The sequence below is a fragment of the Oscarella lobularis genome, chromosome 3 (assembly GCF_947507565.1).
Source record: "Oscarella lobularis chromosome 3, ooOscLobu1.1, whole genome shotgun sequence".
NCBI lineage: Eukaryota > Metazoa > Porifera > Homoscleromorpha > Homosclerophorida > Oscarellidae > Oscarella > Oscarella lobularis.
This window is the reverse complement of record NC_089177.1, coordinates 3,030,583-3,047,652: the sequence shown is the minus strand read 5'-3', so window position 1 is coordinate 3,047,652 and position 17,070 is coordinate 3,030,583. Positions and strand designations below refer to the sequence as shown.

General features: G+C 47.5%; 4 protein-coding genes across 4 annotated transcripts; 3 read left to right on the top strand and 1 right to left on the bottom strand.

The window, feature by feature from the left end:
- The first annotated feature begins 41 nt into the window (after window positions 1-41).
- LOC136184295 (WD repeat and HMG-box DNA-binding protein 1-like) lies at window positions 42-4,942 on the top strand. The gene is made up of 26 exons (XM_065971167.1): window positions 42-260; window positions 322-433; window positions 489-548; window positions 602-693; window positions 744-852; window positions 907-1,004; window positions 1,060-1,108; window positions 1,164-1,277; window positions 1,329-1,435; window positions 1,488-1,566; window positions 1,625-1,687; window positions 1,752-2,013; window positions 2,119-2,174; window positions 2,229-2,336; window positions 2,381-2,565; window positions 2,626-2,707; window positions 2,762-2,927; window positions 2,980-3,094; window positions 3,156-3,264; window positions 3,314-3,490; window positions 3,544-3,624; window positions 3,684-3,752; window positions 3,805-3,970; window positions 4,040-4,269; window positions 4,319-4,476; window positions 4,535-4,942. Exons 1-26 carry the CDS (start codon window positions 190-192, stop codon window positions 4,854-4,856), a joined length of 3,240 nt encoding a protein of 1,079 aa, XP_065827239.1. The 5' UTR covers window positions 42-189; the 3' UTR covers window positions 4,857-4,942.
- A 24-nt stretch (window positions 4,943-4,966) lies between these two features.
- On the top strand, window positions 4,967-7,823 carry LOC136184294 (tRNA wybutosine-synthesizing protein 4-like). The gene is made up of 16 exons (XM_065971166.1): window positions 4,967-4,977; window positions 5,025-5,149; window positions 5,198-5,285; window positions 5,339-5,428; window positions 5,478-5,580; window positions 5,628-5,775; window positions 5,842-5,908; window positions 5,960-5,991; window positions 6,047-6,137; window positions 6,193-6,470; window positions 6,520-6,917; window positions 6,986-7,083; window positions 7,135-7,272; window positions 7,323-7,390; window positions 7,441-7,573; window positions 7,629-7,823. Exons 1-16 carry the CDS (start codon window positions 4,972-4,974, stop codon window positions 7,791-7,793), a joined length of 2,028 nt encoding a protein of 675 aa, XP_065827238.1. The 5' UTR covers window positions 4,967-4,971; the 3' UTR covers window positions 7,794-7,823.
- Window positions 7,824-7,862: 39 nt separating this feature from the next.
- On the top strand, window positions 7,863-8,921 carry LOC136185432 (bis(monoacylglycero)phosphate synthase CLN5-like). Its single transcript, XM_065972563.1, has 2 exons — window positions 7,863-8,120; window positions 8,180-8,921. Exons 1-2 carry the CDS (start codon window positions 7,869-7,871, stop codon window positions 8,894-8,896), a joined length of 969 nt encoding a protein of 322 aa, XP_065828635.1. The 5' UTR covers window positions 7,863-7,868; the 3' UTR covers window positions 8,897-8,921.
- Window positions 8,922-10,739: 1,818 nt separating this feature from the next.
- On the bottom strand, window positions 10,740-17,064 carry LOC136185250 (protocadherin-like wing polarity protein stan). Its single transcript, XM_065972340.1, has 14 exons — window positions 17,002-17,064; window positions 16,633-16,945; window positions 16,085-16,583; window positions 15,799-16,028; window positions 15,488-15,755; window positions 15,318-15,437; window positions 14,914-15,270; window positions 14,669-14,868; window positions 14,516-14,618; window positions 13,923-14,468; window positions 13,354-13,873; window positions 13,173-13,300; window positions 12,615-13,118; window positions 10,740-12,561 (listed from the first exon to the last, which is right to left on the bottom strand). Exons 2-14 carry the CDS (start codon window positions 16,881-16,883, stop codon window positions 10,831-10,833), a joined length of 5,457 nt encoding a protein of 1,818 aa, XP_065828412.1. The 5' UTR covers window positions 16,884-16,945; window positions 17,002-17,064; the 3' UTR covers window positions 10,740-10,830.
- Window positions 17,065-17,070: the final 6 nt, after the last annotated feature.

Below are 17,070 nucleotides of genomic sequence, written 5' to 3'. Positions count from 1 at the left end.
AAATGACCAGATTACATCGATATGACGCCGTCTTAGCTTACCGAAAAGAACGAGAGTCGCCGTAACGCAACCAGCAGCTACAAGCCGAACGAACATGGTGGACGAGCCCCGGGCAATTTGGGTTAGACGGGCTTTTCCTAATAACGCGCGAAGTCGCGAACTCGAGCCGCGAAATCGATCAAGTCGACCATGGAGCGTCCCGAGATGCGAATCATGCACACGGAAGGCCTCACGAGTATTTGCCATAGCGAAGACGGCAGGTGAACGATTGTTCGAGAGCGAAAACGACTCGTTCGTCCGATATCTTCCCATTTTTCGCAGCTGGATCGCGTCCGGCGGCTCCGAAGGTGACGTGCGCCTCCTGAAGACGTTCGACGACGACGATCGATCGTTCAGTTGCGGATCGGAGCCAATCTACGCCGTTGCGTGCGCGGTAGGGCCCCCAAAATTCCAAAGAACGCACCCCTCCTTTACGAGCTCCCTTTTAGAATGGCAAGGTCTTCGTCGCATCCGATGACTGCAGCGTTTCGGCATTCACCGTACCAGATGCGAGTTTTAAAAAACAAAGCACTTTTAAAATTTGATGAGAATTATTGAATAGGGAAAACCCGAGGGAATTTTGACTCGATTTTCTATGCCTGTCTATTGTCTCAGTGTCAATGCGTCTGCTTCTCTGCTCGTGGCTGGAGCGGCGTGAGAGGAACATTGCAATTTGATTTTCAAAAAATTGATCGATTTTTTAGCGATTTTGAAATTAAACTCGTCGATTTGACGTCGAAATCTGTGAAATCGCTCACTGGTCACGATGCACCAATTCTGAGTATTTCCATTGATCCGTTTGTAAACTTTCTGGTATGAATATGAAGTAGTCTATTCGCGAGCCCATTGTTTATTTTTGCTTATTAGGCTTCGGCTAGTTGTGATGGAACGGTGCGCATTTGGAGTGTCGGCGAATGCAAGAACGTGCGAACTCTGCGCGTTTTGAAAAAATCCAACGATCTGACGTAAGTCAAAGAAACTCTCCGAGATACACTGTCCATTTACTTTTGATAAATGAAGGACTGCGAAAAGTCTCTGCCGTTTGTCGTGGCAGCCAGAGAGTGGAAAAGTGGGACGATCAATCAGTATTGGTCATATCCTAGCATATATTGATTCTATTTCAGCTCTTGGCAATTCCCGTCGAAAACGAAATTCATTTGTACACGAGGTCAGACTGGAATTTCTCGTTTGCTCTCAAAAGCGACAGCTCGTCGGATAGTGCTGACGAGGAGTGCCATGTAAAAAGAACTGCTGAGCACAAATTTAGCCTTATACGATTATACCTTTAGACTATCAGTGCCACAGCGTGGTTGTCCAATGGAACTTTGATTGCCGGTGCCACTGTAGCTGGAGTTATTTCCATTTGGAATGTTTCCAATCATTCCCTACTGAAGACGTGAGTTTAGAAAACTTTTTTTTATGATTGTGGTAGAATTTTTTGCATTTAGGATTGCGAGCGAGGCGTCAATGATAACGAATCTAAGCTGGCATCAGGAGCGAAAAGAGATCCTTTTTGCGATGATGAATGTGAGAAAAATCGAAAATTTAATTAAATAAAGCGACCTAAAAGAAAATTTGATCTCAGGGCAAAGTCGGCCAATATGTATTGGAGGGAGAGTCGTCAGGAAGCTCGGAAGACAATGCTCTGGTAGCCCATATGTAGAATTGCATTGTACTCACGTCTCTAAACAAACTAACGTTTCAATTAAAAGGACGTTGACCTTTCTGGAATATTTGACGATGACGATAACGAGGATGACACGTTGGGAGCCGATCAGCCTTCCGGAATGGCGTTTCTCAGCAGAGAAGCGCGAGACGTGGACAACGGCGTCGATGGAGACGACGAAGACGACGACGATCTGATCCCGGTGAGAAAAAGAACGAGAGTGCAACAGCAAATCAGCGACGACGATGACGACGGGTACAACATCGAGGACGACATCGATCAAAGAAAGGGAAACGACTCGATGGCAGGTAGGGAAAAGATTTTTCTTTGGCGCACGACGAAGGGCGAGACAGTGGGCTGCGAGACTCCGACCCCTTTCGAGATCTAGGATTCTCATAGTTTTTATCTACTAGTTGATGCATCCCTGCTTGAAGCTATTAAAGACGACAAAAAAGACGATACTAAAGAGGTATAGAAGAGTTGGTGGACATCTCAATTGGTGACTGATTATCTTTGCATTTAGGCAACGATTGTTCCTACTAGGCCGTCGTGTCGCTGTCCTCCTCCCACTGATTTGCAAAGGCCTTTTCAACCTGGATCGACTCCCGAAATTCTGACGTCACGGTTTATGGTAGAGCAAAGAATTCCGTTGACGAACGAATAACGTTTCCGTAGGCTTACAATTTAATTGGAACGGTGAAGCTTTCGTTGGAAGACGACATATCCTTGATTGACGTTGAATTCCACGACGTCAGCCTGCACCACGGCATCCACTTGACAAATCACTTGAACCATAGCATGGCGTCGCTTTCGTCGACTGCCCTGGCTTTGGCGTCGAAAACCGACGGAGAAACGCCGAGGTTCGGGCGAGAAAAGACTATTATGATTATTACTTTTAGATTTTTCTCTTCCTTTCACAGTAAGCTCCAGTGCGTTCATTTTGGAAGCTGGGATAGTGAGAGGGAATGGATCACGAGTATGCCGGACGACGAAAACGTCGAGGTAACGTTGGATTTAAACTCAGTGACTCTCTTCAAATCGAAGTATTGCACATAGGCCATCGGTTTGAGCGACGGCTGCCTCGCTGTCGCCACCGATAAGCGCCTGCTCCGAACGTTCACGCTGACGGGGGTGCAGACGGGTCTCGTTTGCCTGCCCGGTCCCGTCGTTTCCGTCGCTGCTTGCGACTTTTGGGTCCTTGTTGCATTCCACGAAGGACCAGGTAAGACACTGATAGTGCGTCGTCTTGGAGGTGCAAAAAGATAGGTCTATAGGTCTGCCTGGCGATCAGAAGCTCGGCTGTTGGTTACTTGACGCCGGTAAAAACACCAGACTAAAACGCGAAACTCGTCTTCCGCTGTCGAGCAAAGCGACGCTGTCGTGGCTGGGGTAGGGATGAAACTACGCTCGAGACGCGGTGCGTCGTATTCTAACAATTGAATCTGGTTAGTTTCACTGTGGAAGGAAGGCCTCTCAGTTACGATTCAAAGGGAATTCTACGCGTACTCGACGAAGCGTCGGGATGGTCGTGGCAACCGTTGTCCAACATGAGAAATCACGTACGCCATCTTCGTAATATTTATTTATTTATTTATTTCTATATTTTAGCTAAAAGGCTTGTCGGATCATTATTGGATGGTCGGCGTTTCCGAAGCGAACATGGACATTCGTTGCGTTTTGTGTAAAGGATCCACGTATCCGACGACGTTGCCGCGACCCGTTTTGACGACGGTACCGATCGTCATGCCTCTGTGCGAAATGGGAACCGAAAAGTCGCAACTTGAAGTAAATGATAAAAAATTGAATTTAATTTTAAATCTTTAACTCTGTTTCTCTAGGGAGATTCGTTGCGGCTGAAGCTCTTTGCTACTGATGACGAAGATAAACGATTGACGTCGACTCTGATCAAAATGTTTGCAGTGCGTTACCTCAGAATAATTTGCGTGATGAAATTTGACAGACGTTTTTTGTGTTTTAGCTTGCGTGTAAAGCGGATCGAGATTGCCGAGCGTTTGACATTGGTACGATGTTGCCAAATGAACAAGCGGTGAGCATTAATTAAAAAGAATCTAATTTGTAGCTGTTATTTCTCTGAGCAGATTGCCATGGCTATCACGTACGCGTCGCGAATGAAGCGAATCACCCTTGCCGAGAAACTGAACGAAATGGCTATGGAACGGGGTGAAAGCGACGACGACGACGACGACGATGAAGAAATGGAAGAGGAGGAACCATATCGACCACCTCTAAGGAAATCGGCTCAAAGTTGGCAATCACTGTCTATTAAAAGTCCTTTATACTGATATTCTTTTTTTTTCCTCGTGAAAATTGTAGAAAAGGAATTAGAAGTGGGATCTTTTCAGCAGATCCAGCTCCAGCGTCAGCACGAAAAAAGGAAAAAAGAGGAAGAGGAGGAAGAAAACGAGTACAGCGACGATCTAGTAGACGAGAAAAGAATAGAGCTCGATGCGGCGTCCGACGGCGATGACGATGTCGCTATAACGAAGACGACAAAGCCGATAGTCGAATCAAAGGTCCCAGCTCCGAAATCAAATCCATTTAAGGTAATTGAAAAAATTGCGTCGGGGGCGTTCTGACGGCGTTTGTTTGAAGATGTCGCAGTCTGGATCAGTTTCTGGCGGAGCCAGCGTATTAGGAAATATTGAGGAGCTCGCCGCAGATTTGGATAAGAAGACGAAGAAGTCGCATTTACAGGAAAAGAAATCGGAAGCGGAGAAAAAGCCACGTAAGAGAGAATCGAAAAAGAAAAGGTGAGACTGCTACTGTACTAAAATTCTTCAGCAACACGATAAAATGGATTTCTTCTAGAGAGGAAAGATTTGCTATGAAGGCTTGGGTCGAGGAGAATAAGGAAACGTTGGAAGAGAAGTTTTCCGCCGCAACGTCCGAAGAGGACTTTTTTTCAAAAATTCGCGGCGATTTTTTGGCTCTGGATGACGAAGAGAGGCAACGATGGATAGAAAAGGGCAAAGAAATTAGTCAAGATGAGAAACAAAAGAGAGGAACGAAGCGAAAGCTTGGCAGCGAAAACGCGAAACCAAGCGGTCAGAAGACCCTGTCGTTTTTTTCTGAGAGCACAAAAGCGGCTGCAAGTGACAAGCTCGCTGGATTTAGCTTCAGCAAGAAGTAGATAGAGTTGGTTTGTTTCTTTTTGTGTGTAGGCTCTCTACTGTGCATCAGAGCTGTGCATATAAGGTTTGAGTTACCAATACAATAAATAGATCACGTGCTGTAGAAGTATCGTAATGGCTGTACGTTTTCTGCTATCCTATTCGCGTTTGCTCTCATATTGCTTTAGGTCGAGGCAACGAACGACAGCAGCGTCGTTAGCAAATTGTCTGCCGTGGATCGCGGCTATTGGAAAGATCCCTATCTCAAGCATTTCGTCGCCAAACCTAGTCGAAGAGCTCCGCTCATCAACAGGTTGAGTCGCTGAGTAGAAAACTGTTGCAGCGTTATCATTGTTACTAGAGGATACTATATACGAATGAAAGCAGTAAATTCTTACGCACTGGCCGCGTTTCTCGACTTCAGGTCTTCTGCAGAAGAAAAGCTACAGGTGCAGTCTCACCGTCTTTTTTTTACGTTATTGATTGTTTTTTTCTTGTGTAGATTATTTCTCTAGGTGCTGGTTTCGACACCGCCTTCTTCTGCTTACAGGACGCTCACAAAGAGATGATGTCGAAGACAGTGTTCTATGAGGTATGTTCTTCTGTACTACTTCTGCTGTTGATACGAGCATCACGTCAAGATTGATTTGCCTGGTGTCGTCGAACGAAAGACGGCGCTGATTTCAAAGTCAGACATTCTGAAGGAGAAAATTGGAAATTTTTGTTTGACTACTACTGGGAGAGGTACTGTATCGTAATGGAATCTTGCTATAATTTTTAGCAACGCTTAGGGATTGTGTCTGATACATATAAACTTATTGCTGCCGATCTCAACAAAATTGAAGACGTCGAGTCAGCTCTCTTGGCAAACGGTCTTTGTTGGGATGCACCGACATTGCTACTGTCTGAGGTCGTCTTGACATATCTTCCTCCAGAAAGGTACCTATCAAGGGGAGGCTGTGCTTGTCTTTGTAGAGGTCAACAGCGCCACTTGTTTGCTACTAGATCATCAGCTGTTATTCAGTGGGCGTCTAAATCGTTTCGGGACGCCGTCTTTGCTACGTATGAGCAGGTATACAACTTGAAAATCAAATCCTGTATCCTATTGCCTTTATGTGTTTAGATACATCCGTCTGATGGATTTGGAAGAGTCATGTAAGTAGCCGTCTTCAGGGGCCAGTTCCGCATAATAATTTTTTTTTAAATTCAGGACGAGGCATTTTTCTCGTCTTGGTTCTCCTCTACAGTCTATCGCGTTGTATCCATCTAAGGAAGAGCAAAAGAAGCGATACACGTCTTTGGTTCGTTTCTGCGTCGACGCCGCCGCCGTCCTCTTTCCTCACTTTTGATTTTCAGGGTTGGCAAATGTCTGAAGCTATTGACATGAACGAGTTCTTCTCCAATTGTCTTACGCTGGAGGAGAGACGACGCGTGTGTCAAATGGAGATTTTTGACGAGTTCGAAGAATGGCATTTGAAATGCAACCACTACGTCCTCATTCTATCCGCAAAGCACACGTCGATTGAGCTGTGTCGTCAAATGCTAAGAAGCAAACGCTCGAAATTGAGCCAACGCGAAAGTTGGGACGACTTCGAGAAAATGACGCATACAGTCAGCGTGCCGTCACTAAGGAGGTACATCTGACCTTCTTGTCATTGTATTGCGAATTATTTCATCATTTAGATTTGGACATGCAACCGCTCTTTCGACGACCGGAGATTTTATTCTAGCGCACGGAGGTTTTGGATGGAACGAAGGAAAGCATCAAAGAATGGCAGATGTTCAGTTCATTCGGATCGACGCAGACTCCAAAGTGGTAAAAGCCGTTGAATGCCGCTCTACGGGCTCACCTCCAAACTCGCTGATCTGTCATTGTCTGGTACCTTTGAGTTGCGGAGATTTCCTCCTAACTGGCGGTCGAAGTTCACCGACAAAGCCATCTAGCAAATTTTATCGTTTGAAAGTGAGCGTAGGTGAGAACGAAGCGGCAGTTGTTGACTGGATAGAAATAGAGACAACCGGTGATTGCATGGTACCTCGTTGGAGGCATTCGACAGATGCTATACTTGATGATGATGGAGGTGAGATATATAATAGGGTCCAATAAGAGTTATACTTTTTAACTACTGGGAGTATTTCTTTGACTTAGATGGAGAATGGGTGTTTGTTTACGGTGGTTGCACCGTTGGTAGCCAGCTGCTTGACGATTTGTTTGCTTTGAACGTTAAATCTCGTGTACTTACAAAGGTAATCAAAAGCAGTCGCTGTAGCGTTTTTCTTTGCTGATTTTCTTTACAGGCTAGTTTGGTTGGTGAATTGCCTGGCTTGCTTCATTCACACAGCGGTGCTGTCTGGGGAAAGAAGCTGATTATATCAGGTGGCATGACGGAAGATGAGGAAATTGTTGGAACCGTTCACCTCCTCTGTCTTGAAAAGGTTCGTCGTAAACTTGGGGATATTCTGACACAAACTGATTGCTTCTTTAGTTCATGAAAACGAAAAGGATCGAAGTCACATGTGAAAAATTGCCTTTGACGCCCAACGTCATTCCAGTGTAATGACATACCATTGATGGGGCGATATGATTTTGCAGTCTTTCTTTAGATATTCTCATACTAGTCACGTAGTGAAAAATAATCTCATTTTGGTTGGAGGCGTTTCACTTGGAGGCTCGACTACACCTGGCCTCACTCTGATCAATCTTCAGTCAATGGCTGTGAAGCAGCTATCACTGCCAGTAAATCCTATTACTCTAGTAGGCAAAAATTTGGCGTGTAAAGGGATCTTCTCAGCATTGCAGTCCTGAACTACCAATCATGCTTCAAAAGCACGCTAGTGAAGTCGTTTGGTCTGAGCAACCACTACTTATCGTTTTGGGAGGGGGAGGAACGTGCTTCTCGTTTGGAACGCACATGAACGCAAACGCCATCATTATAGGCCTAAAGAATGTCTCTTGAGGTAAATTCAAGCCACGCTCCAATAATTAAATCGTGTGTTTATCGAATCCGCGCATGTGCAACAAGTAAACCACGATGTTCTTCGCGTTTCTATTCGTCGCGACGAGTCTGTCGCCCGTCGGCGGCACTCAGTATCCCATTCCGTACCAATTTCTGCCTAAACGACCGCCATCGAACCCGTACTGCGATCGGGCCCTCTTTCCCTTCTGTCCGACAGGAGATCCAACGGGAAAAACGGTCGTCGCTGCCGACAACGACACGTTCGACATCTACAGCCTTCAGGCGCCAGTTTGGGAGTTCATAACGGGAGACCTCCTCGCGAATTTCGTAAGAAAAAAAAAAGACGCACATCTCGAAACCAAAAAAAAAATCGCAACTTACTGTAGAAAATTTTCCACGACGCCATTGGATTTCGAAGTCGTGCGACCGGTTTGAATTACACGCTCGAATGGTATGAGCTCTTTGAGCTGTTCAACTGCACCTTTCCCCACGTCGTACCGGGGACTCCTTATCCGGTTTGGTGCAACGAGGGCGCCACGTGTTTCTACGATGGCATCGACGATCGGCACTGGTCCGAGAACGGATCGCTGGTCCTAATAGGCAATATCAGCGGCTCGGATTTTAATAAGTTTATCGAGTGGCTGCATCGCGATAACGACTCGGCTGTCTATTATATCACGTTTCGAGTTGCGCAGGATCCGTCGCTTAGTACGATCTATATTGAACCGTGGGATTGCTCGAGCTTTGTTCTGCGAGCTTTCGATCATTTAGCGAGCTGTGGGGCCGTTTTTAATGGTTCTGTTGCTGTTAATCATACGAGGTTGACCCTGTTTAGCCGTCCGCCTATTCCGCTTGGTAATACTTCGGAGATATTTGGCCCCCAGGGAAATCAGACTCTTGCTAAGAGTATGATGGCGTTCTATTCTTATTTTCAGCCTCATCAGTCGATTGGGAATTATTTTAAGCACTTGGTCGATATCCTTGAATATGTTCTAGTGCAGGACAAGTTTTACTATTGGTACAATGACGAGTACTGGCTCCTGCATCTTCACGAACCCTATTTTGGTTTGTCTTTTGATTTTGTACCGTTTCCCAAACATTAAAATGTTGAGGGATTGTGTGGCCTTATTTAATTTTCGCTATAATTTTTTAGGGTTAATATCGCTAACGCACTTTAGCGAATGCAGCGCAGCTAGCCGCAGTTTCCAGCTACGGATCGGTCAGAGATAAGAGCCCCTGCAACCGTGCCTTGCGCATGCATTTCACTTTAGTAGAAGGGAGCCTGCTTTCGAGCACGTCTCAGGGCCCGTTGCTAAACGAACGGCTACGAAAAGAGAAAGACAGCGATACAGTTTGGCACTTCAGAGCTCTACAGAGGTAAAATCTCCTGCAACTGCGCCTGTTGGCTCCTTTTGAACGCGCAGGGCTCCCTCGGTTGCTCAACTAAAGAGGCTAAAGAGACCTTCGTCATCGCCCATTCAAAAAAAGAAAATTCCACCGGCAGCTCAAGCAAAGATGACATTGCAACTGAAAGAAGAACTTTTTTTTTTGTAGTCTTAGAGGTAGGCGCATAACATGATCTGCACGCCTTGCTCCGTAGACGCGCTAGATAGGCAGACAGTAGTTAGGTTAGTTTAGGGCGCCGGCGGGGTGGTGCACCCCGCGTGCGCTGCTGCCGCCATGGAGAAAAGGACAGGGTACAGACATTTTATTTCAATAAAATGAAAAAACGAACAGACTTCCCCCTCTTCTTGCACGGGCAGTTTTTGTTAGCGGGGTCTTGCCCAGGACCCCGGAAGAGCAGTTTTTGTCAGGGTCTTGCTCAGGACCCCATGGATGCAGTTTTTGTTGTGGAGGTCATGCCCAGGACCCCCTGAACACTTCTCTACAAAGAAAACGGATTAGTAAGAGAAAGAGCTGCCTACGCAATACCTACTTGTGATGGCAACACCAGTCAGCCGTCTCCCACCACAAATGCGTGCCTGCAGTGCTGCATACAGGCCCTTTTTGCTGTAGGCGTCCTTCTCCCAAAGAGACTACCAATAAGGATGATAGCCTCAAAAGGCGCACGCCATGAAAATTGGGCAGTTTTTCTGCTCGGGGCCGCACAACCGCTTCAGCAGTTGATGTAAGCCTGCCCAGGAGTCGGTGGCAGTTTAGACGTTATTGCCTCATACCACCGGAGGCATACAAGCAGTTTAGGTGATCGCATCTTATAATTAAGATACAAATCACCGGATCCGGTAGATGGACCCCCGTCCTGCTGAGGACGTTGGGACCACGGTCAACCTCTTCGTCTCCTTCTTCTTCTTCTTCAGAAAAAACATGAGTTGGAGCCCTGTGTCGTGCCATTGGAACGCCAACACATCTCCACTACACTCCACTACAAAGAAAAAATGAAAATTGAAGAGATGAGCCAAACTGACCAAAAACCGTAAGCTATAGCTTGAATAACGCTCAACTGCGAATAGTAGCCTCAAAAGATAGATAAACACTATCCTAAACACTTCGCAGAAGCAGATCGGCCTGCCTTGGTTAAAAAGGGGCTTGAAACTTGGAAGCGGGGCCCCAAAACTGTTCCAACTCTTTGGGGCTTTTGATCAAGACGTCGCGCGCGAGCTCGGCATAATATCGTTTCCGTGCACGAACGCTTCGTATGCCATTCGACGTTTGTCGCGCCGTTCTCGCCTTCTATTGTCCAAGCAGAAGATCAACGTTGTCTTCGGCGAGCTTCATAGTTCCACCCAAAAAGGCTGCAAGCGCCGCAAAGCGCCGAAAACGCGGCAGAAAACGCGAAAACGCGTGTCGCCAAATTCGGGTTCGCGCACGCTAACCTTGTGGAGTCACGAGCCGTGACGCATAGATGGTCAAATTCGTATTTTCTAAGAAACAAAAAAATAGAGCGTCAGTTACCGCTTTTGAAGATCCTAGATACAGAGAAAGAAATGACAGTTTCTACATCACAAACCCTCATACAGAATTTAGGAAATACATCAACTGGCCCCGTGCTGTGCATAAACGCATTTGGCACTGAAAACTATTTGAAATGCTCGTCTGGAGCGTATACAGGATTGGCGAAAGATACACCTTCTTGATTGGCGTCGGTAGACTGATTACCTTTCAGTTTTTTCCTAACGAACACCACCGCCAACCCAATGATCAAGATGTTCACAGCAACGGAAACTCCGACGGCACAGATCAAACCAACGGTAACGCTCCTCTTTCCGTTTGAAGTGCCTTGACTCGACGAAATCGACGAAATCGACTTGGCCATCAAAGCACTGACTCGCTGGCACGTCATTTTAGCAGCCTTTCCAAACGTCGCCTCCATTGAAGACTCACTTATGCATTCGTCATATAGTCCAGCTAAAGCCGTGGTGACTTTGACTGGTTCGTTGTTTACCAAGACAACGAGTCGAAGCGACGTTCCGCCACTGGCAAGTGTCGCCGAGTCAACTATATACGTGGCAGAAATGCGAGACGAGATAGTAGCGTTACCGTCGTCGGGATCCGGAACAGAGACGTAGAGATCGGCTCTCAGATAGCGTTCGAGCCGATGTTGAAAATCAACTCCGCTAGCATTCAATTCAGCGGAGAACGGCAACTCGACGACGTACTGGCTCGAAACGCATACGTACTTTTGATTGTTATTGTCGCCGTTGAATCCGCTTGAAAGGGCAGTTCCCGGTTGGCCGTCGGTCGCGACAACGATAGTAGCCGCATCAATAGCTTTTGGCACGCAGGTGCTCTCCGCGCACTTTCCTCTGCAAACGTCCCGCGGAAATGAGCACACGTCGCCCGTGTAGCCAGACGGGCAACTACAGAAAAAAGTGCCGATTCCGTCGTAGCAAGTGCCGGCGAGACCGCAGGGTGACGACCTGCAATCGTCGATGTTTTCTCTGCAGTCGAGTCCTCCGTAGCCCTCTTTACATCTGCAGGTAAAGCTGTTCAGCGAGTCCGTGCAAACACCGTTCGTACCGCACGGATTCGACGCGCACTCGTCCACTTCCCGACTGCAGTCGGGAAGCGAATAGCCTGCGGGGCACTTGCAGCTATAGCTTCCGACGTTATCAACGCACGTCCCGTTATTACAGAGTGTCGGTTTCGAGGAGTTAACGTCCATTGACGCCACATCAATCGTCGTATCGCGACAATGGTCAATTCCGTCGCAGTGTAAGACGCCGTCGCCTTTGAATCCTTCGTTACATTCGCATCGAGCCGCCGTCTGATTGACTCTGAAACACGTTCCATTCGGATGACATTCGGCAGTGCCCAGCGCGCAGGGGTCCACTCGTCGTACGTCAATTTCAACGAACGAAATGGCAGACGCCGGCGGACTGCCACTATTGCCGGCGAGAATCTCCAAGATGAACGACGATTCATCGTCATAATCGAGACTCCTATTCAGATACAAGTAAAAAGTTTCGGATACGTTTACCAAATAGAATTCCTTTGAATTGGGCACGCCATCAACGGAGAGCAGCTCATACGATACTGGGCTGTCGTCGTCTGAATTGAAGCAGTTGAGAGTGCCGATTCGATATCCGGCAGTCGCGTTTTCGTACACTTCCGTGCCCTCGCGAACTGTAACGTTCACCGGCGCATCGTTGACGTCCGTCACGGTGAACGCAAACCTTTGGCTGAATCCCAACGACGGAAGACCGTCGTCAAAGACGACGACGATCAAGTGTATAATCAGATCGTTTTTCAGTCTCCCAAAATACTCTTGAATGGGTCTGACGAGAAACAGCTCTCTGTTGCGAAGAATCTAAATAATTTCACCAATTAATTAAAAAAGATTATTCGCTCCGCAGGTCTCACTTCAAATGCACCCGCTAACGGTCCACTCAGACTGAATTCATGCTTCTGTCCCCGATCTTCGTCAACCGCCGTCAGATTGCCTATCAACGTGCCAACCGGCGTGTCTTCGCGAATTTCAAGCGATCCTGTCAAAAGAATATCCTTTGTCCGTTCGTTGACGTCCACCACTCGCACAACGAATTCATCATGGTCAACACTCAGCGGAGGTCGACCGTTGTCTGAGCAGCGCATCAGCACTGGAATAGAGGAAACTTTCTCGTAGTTAATATCTGCTCCGTCGGCGACTACGATTTCTGAAGATGATGACCCTCGATTAACTGTGGTGAAATACTCTGATCCGTTAAGCAAGAAGCAAACGTGCGTTTGATTGACGTCTTGGTCGATAATCGTAACATTTGCCACAGGAGTGCCTGCCGGACTGTTCTCGTCAATTTCGTCCCTGCTGTCGACGTCGATTCCCGTCGGACGATCGTTTGCGTCCAACACTCGAACGAGCACATCGTTCTATAGAAAGCGTTAGTTAGCTCACTTGGTACCTTATAACTACGCGATACTCACAATGCAGCTCAGAGGCGGACTGCCGCTATCGATAGTACGTATAGAAACCGTATAGAAACGCTCGCTCTCGAAATCAAGATTGACGTCGGTGTACACCATCAAACGATTGCCAGAAACAAAAAATATTGCTAAACGCCAAAACTTACTTATGGAATGCATTCGTTTTTCACCCACCACTCACCTGCACCGGATGGCACGATTTCAAACGTGTGATTTTGTCCTTTATCTTCGTCGTCAGCGACGAGTGCACCCACAACGGCTCCGGGAGAGTTTTCCTCTACTCCATTGCTTACCAGGCGTGTGCGAGTGGGACTGTCATTCACGTCCTCCACGCTTATTGCGATTCTCACCGTCGCGCTCGACGGCGGCGTTCCGGTGTCCGTCGCCGTCACGTTGAAGACGTAGCGCGATTTCATTTCGTAATTCAGTTTTTTCGTCGTAATTAGATCCGATCCGTTTACGGCGAAAGGAACGTTGCCGCCGTTATCATCCAGGCGGTACTCCACTTCTTGCTTCCATTTGACTTCATTGTCGGGATCGACAGATGTGATTGCTCCGACTAAGGAGCTTACGGCGAGATTTTCTTTCACGCTATATGACGTGAGCCCAATATGAGTGGGGGCCTCATTAACGTCGGCAATTTGAATCGTGTATTGGCCGTCGAGAAACATTGACGGAATTCCATTATCGCGACATCGAACCTACACATAATTAATTAATTAAACTCGTAAAATTTAAGTTTCATCTTACTTGAATGGTGTGGTTCACTTGCTGTTCGTAGTCGATGTCGCTCGCCGTCTTTCTCACTAATTTGAAACCGAATTCAATTGCAAACCTCCCGTTTGCGTCGTTTCGAAGTGTGCACGTCAACGTTTGGTTCACGTCTTCGTCAAAAGCCGAAAAGTTGCCTATCACCGTGCCGACGGTAGCGTCCTCGTTCATCGTGTAGTCGCCCGACAGTTCAATGTTTCTTGGCTGATCGTTGACGTCTCGCAAGCGAATCACAAAAGACTCGTCTCTGTATAGCGATGGAGATCCGGAATCTTCGCTACGCACTTGTATCACGTAACTGCTCCTCGCTTCATAATTCAGCAGACATTGTGCGCCGCCTTCGGCCAAGCAGCGCCTATTGGACACTGCCACACGTAAGGCGTTCCTACCGCTTATACCAAAGAGGCCGTCCGGATTGGTTTGAAGAGTGTACGTGTGATTTTGACCACTGTCCTGATCTGTTGTTCTCAACCAACCGATAGTCGTTTCTTCGGCGCTGTTCTCGTCCACGTAAGAGTTGGACAACTGAAGAAGCAAACATACTACACTGTAACCACTGGACAGTCCAGTACCTTGACAGAGGACGGAGCTTCGTTTACGTCCAGCACTCGAATACTAAACGCTCTGTCCAAATAAAGACCCTTGCTATCAGTCGTACGAACAATGATCTCGTAACTAAAAAAACTTCTAGCAGTCACGAATATTAGTATGAGGTCGTGTTTTACCTGTTCGGTTGCGTTTCGTAGTTGGGACTAAAGTTGATTACCAAAGAGCTCCCGTTTATTCCGAACCGTCCGCTGGCGTTGTTGATCAACCGGTATCTATGAGCTTCGGCGTCAAAAGGATTCGGATCCAACGTGGTAAACGTTCCGACCACCGATTCAATTTCGACATTTTCGTTTACGCTGTCATTGGAAAGAAGAATCTAAACGACAGCATTAGTTGAGCAATTTTTTTGCCATCATCGTACCGTGCTCGGAAGCCTGTTAATTCGCGAACAAAAGCTCGTCTGGTACGCCGTCCACGCGCCGAACGATTGGCACATAATCTCACTAGGACCGTTTTGCAACGTGTACCCACTTGGGCATCGAGCGATGCACGTTTTCCCGTAAGTCGTGCCGTTATTGCACAGAAATGTCGCAAAGACGCATGAGGTGCCGTTGGTTGTGCCGTTTGGGCAATAGGTCACCGACGGCAGACGACAATCCCGAGGGCGGCACGATCGCCCATCTTTGTCCAACACGTAGCCGCTATTGCACGAGCAAATACCGGCATCGACGCAATTGTGCTGACAGCCGCCGTTCGCCAAGCCGCACGGTTTCGATTCCTAAAGGGGGATCCTATCCAATTCTACAGAAGAAAGAGTACACGTACCACTAACGGAGGACAAGCTGCTCCGCGACAGTATTGATTTTGTAATATTGTTCGTTGACGATGTGACGAGCCCACGGCGCACCCTTCTGAACAGGGTGCCCATTGTTTCCACTCGCTTACCTAAAATTGACCTTAGATTATATTATGCATTGTATACAAATTTGACCAACCGTGCAGTTCTGGCTCGCCGCGTACGATGTGCAGTTCGCCGTCTCGGTCAATTTTGGACACGTCCCGCCGCAAAAAGCGGGTGCAACCACCGACCGCGTTCGCATAATTTGACCTTTTCCGCATTGATTGCTGCAAACCGACCAAGGCGACCAGTCGGTGAGATTGCACGTTCTCGGATTAAGCTCCTTGCAAGACGTTGACCGTTGAAGAGCCGGACACGAAGATCCTCCGCAGCTATCGGATACAACAACGTGTCGAGTCTGGTACCTAAAGGAGAGAAGGTTATACATCCTACATTTGACTCAATTACTTCAATCCAGATCCGCAGTCCGTTGAACATGGGCCCCAGCTAGACCAACTGCTTACGGTGCAATTCACAGAACAGCATCCCGCCCAACACGAGTCAAGCTGACGTTTTTCTGGGCAGGCCGAACCATTGCACAAAGGCAACGTCCGTATTGACCGATATCGAGTTTTTGTTCCGTTGCCACAGCGACCGCTCGTTGGATAGCAACGACCGTACGACGACCATTCATTTACCTAAATTAAATAATTGAAAGAGAACATAATCGAATTGTAAAATTTATTTGCCGTACCTGGCAATCTCTTCTATTGTATTGCGAACAATTTTGAGACTGAACGAGAAACGGACACGGCAAACCACTGCAGTTGGCAGCTCTCGCTTCGACGGTCTTCCTCGTCTGAAAACCGCGTCCGCACGTTCGAGAACACGAACTCCACGAGCTCCACGTCCACGTGCAGTTTCTCGTGCAACAACCGCAGTCGACATAACGGCGCTCTTGCAGACTGGGACAAGACGCTCCGCCGCAGGCGGTTCGGTCGAGAACGGTGCGATTGCGATACTGAACGGCGACGGTTTCACACGGACATTCTGCCGTCCAGGAACTCCACGACGACACTCGACAATTTACAGGGCAACAGCGGTTGTTGCACCACGTCAATTCAACGCGAACGGAGGAACACGACGACCCGCCGCAAGACGAACTTCGAACGACGCTACGATAGCGAAAGCGATTTCCCGAACCGCACGTCGAATTGCAACCTCCCCACGAACTCCACGTATTCAACAAGCAGCTAGAAAAAAAAACAATATACTGTAAATCGAAATTAAGGTATTTCTCACTTCGTAGAGCAGCAGCAGGAAGTTTGATCTCTGAGGCCGAAGGTGCAACCGCCGCCGCAACTTTCGGTTCGATATTTACTGCGATATCGAACCTTGGTTTGGGAAATGCAGTTGCAGGACAACCAGCTTTGCCAATTGTTGACGGCGCAATTCACAGCAGAACAACGGCGTCGACGCCAAAAAAACGAAGACGATTCAGGTAGAAAAAAGGCTAGAAGAGCCAACAGAGGAGCTACTTTCACAGAATGCATGACAAACGCAGTAGGTGGATGCGCTTGGAGACGAGCCAAGGAGGCGAGCCAAGGATCCTTATCTTGTATGATATCTAAAATAGCCAAAGGGAACTTGACACCACAACTTTAATCTTACCTCGTATTGAAGCTTCTACGCAGCAGACGTCTTCGAAATTTCGACTTATCTGTAGACTGCCATTGATTC

Bases quoted from the DNA above. Each gene is read 5' to 3' on its own strand.
- LOC136184295 (XM_065971167.1), top strand. From the start codon at position 190: ATGGAGCGTCCCGAGATGCGAATCATGCACACGGAAGGCCTCACGAGT. The intron at 2,566-2,625 runs GTTCGGGCGAGA...TTCCTTTCACAG, and splicing joins ACCGACGGAGAAACGCCGAG to TAAGCTCCAGTGCGTTCATT. The intron at 3,491-3,543 runs GTAAATGATAAA...CTGTTTCTCTAG, and splicing joins CCGAAAAGTCGCAACTTGAA to GGAGATTCGTTGCGGCTGAA.
- LOC136184294 (XM_065971166.1), top strand. The intron at 5,286-5,338 runs GTGCAGTCTCAC...TTTCTTGTGTAG, and splicing joins CTGCAGAAGAAAAGCTACAG to ATTATTTCTCTAGGTGCTGG. The intron at 5,581-5,627 runs GTACTGTATCGT...AGCAACGCTTAG, and splicing joins TTTGACTACTACTGGGAGAG to GGATTGTGTCTGATACATAT.
- LOC136185432 (XM_065972563.1), top strand. From the start codon at position 7,869: ATGTTCTTCGCGTTTCTATTCGTCGCGACGAGTCTGTCGCCCGTCGGC. The intron at 8,121-8,179 runs GTAAGAAAAAAA...AACTTACTGTAG, and splicing joins GAGACCTCCTCGCGAATTTC to AAAATTTTCCACGACGCCAT.
- LOC136185250 (XM_065972340.1), bottom strand. From the start codon at position 16,883: ATGCATTCTGTGAAAGTAGCTCCTCTGTTGGCTCTTCTAGCCTTTTTT. The intron at 14,619-14,668 runs GTAAAACACGAC...AAGTTTTTTTAG, and splicing joins TACGAAACGCAACCGAACAG to TTACGAGATCATTGTTCGTA. The intron at 14,469-14,515 runs GTACTGGACTGT...TTGCTTCTTCAG, and splicing joins AAGCTCCGTCCTCTGTCAAG to TTGTCCAACTCTTACGTGGA.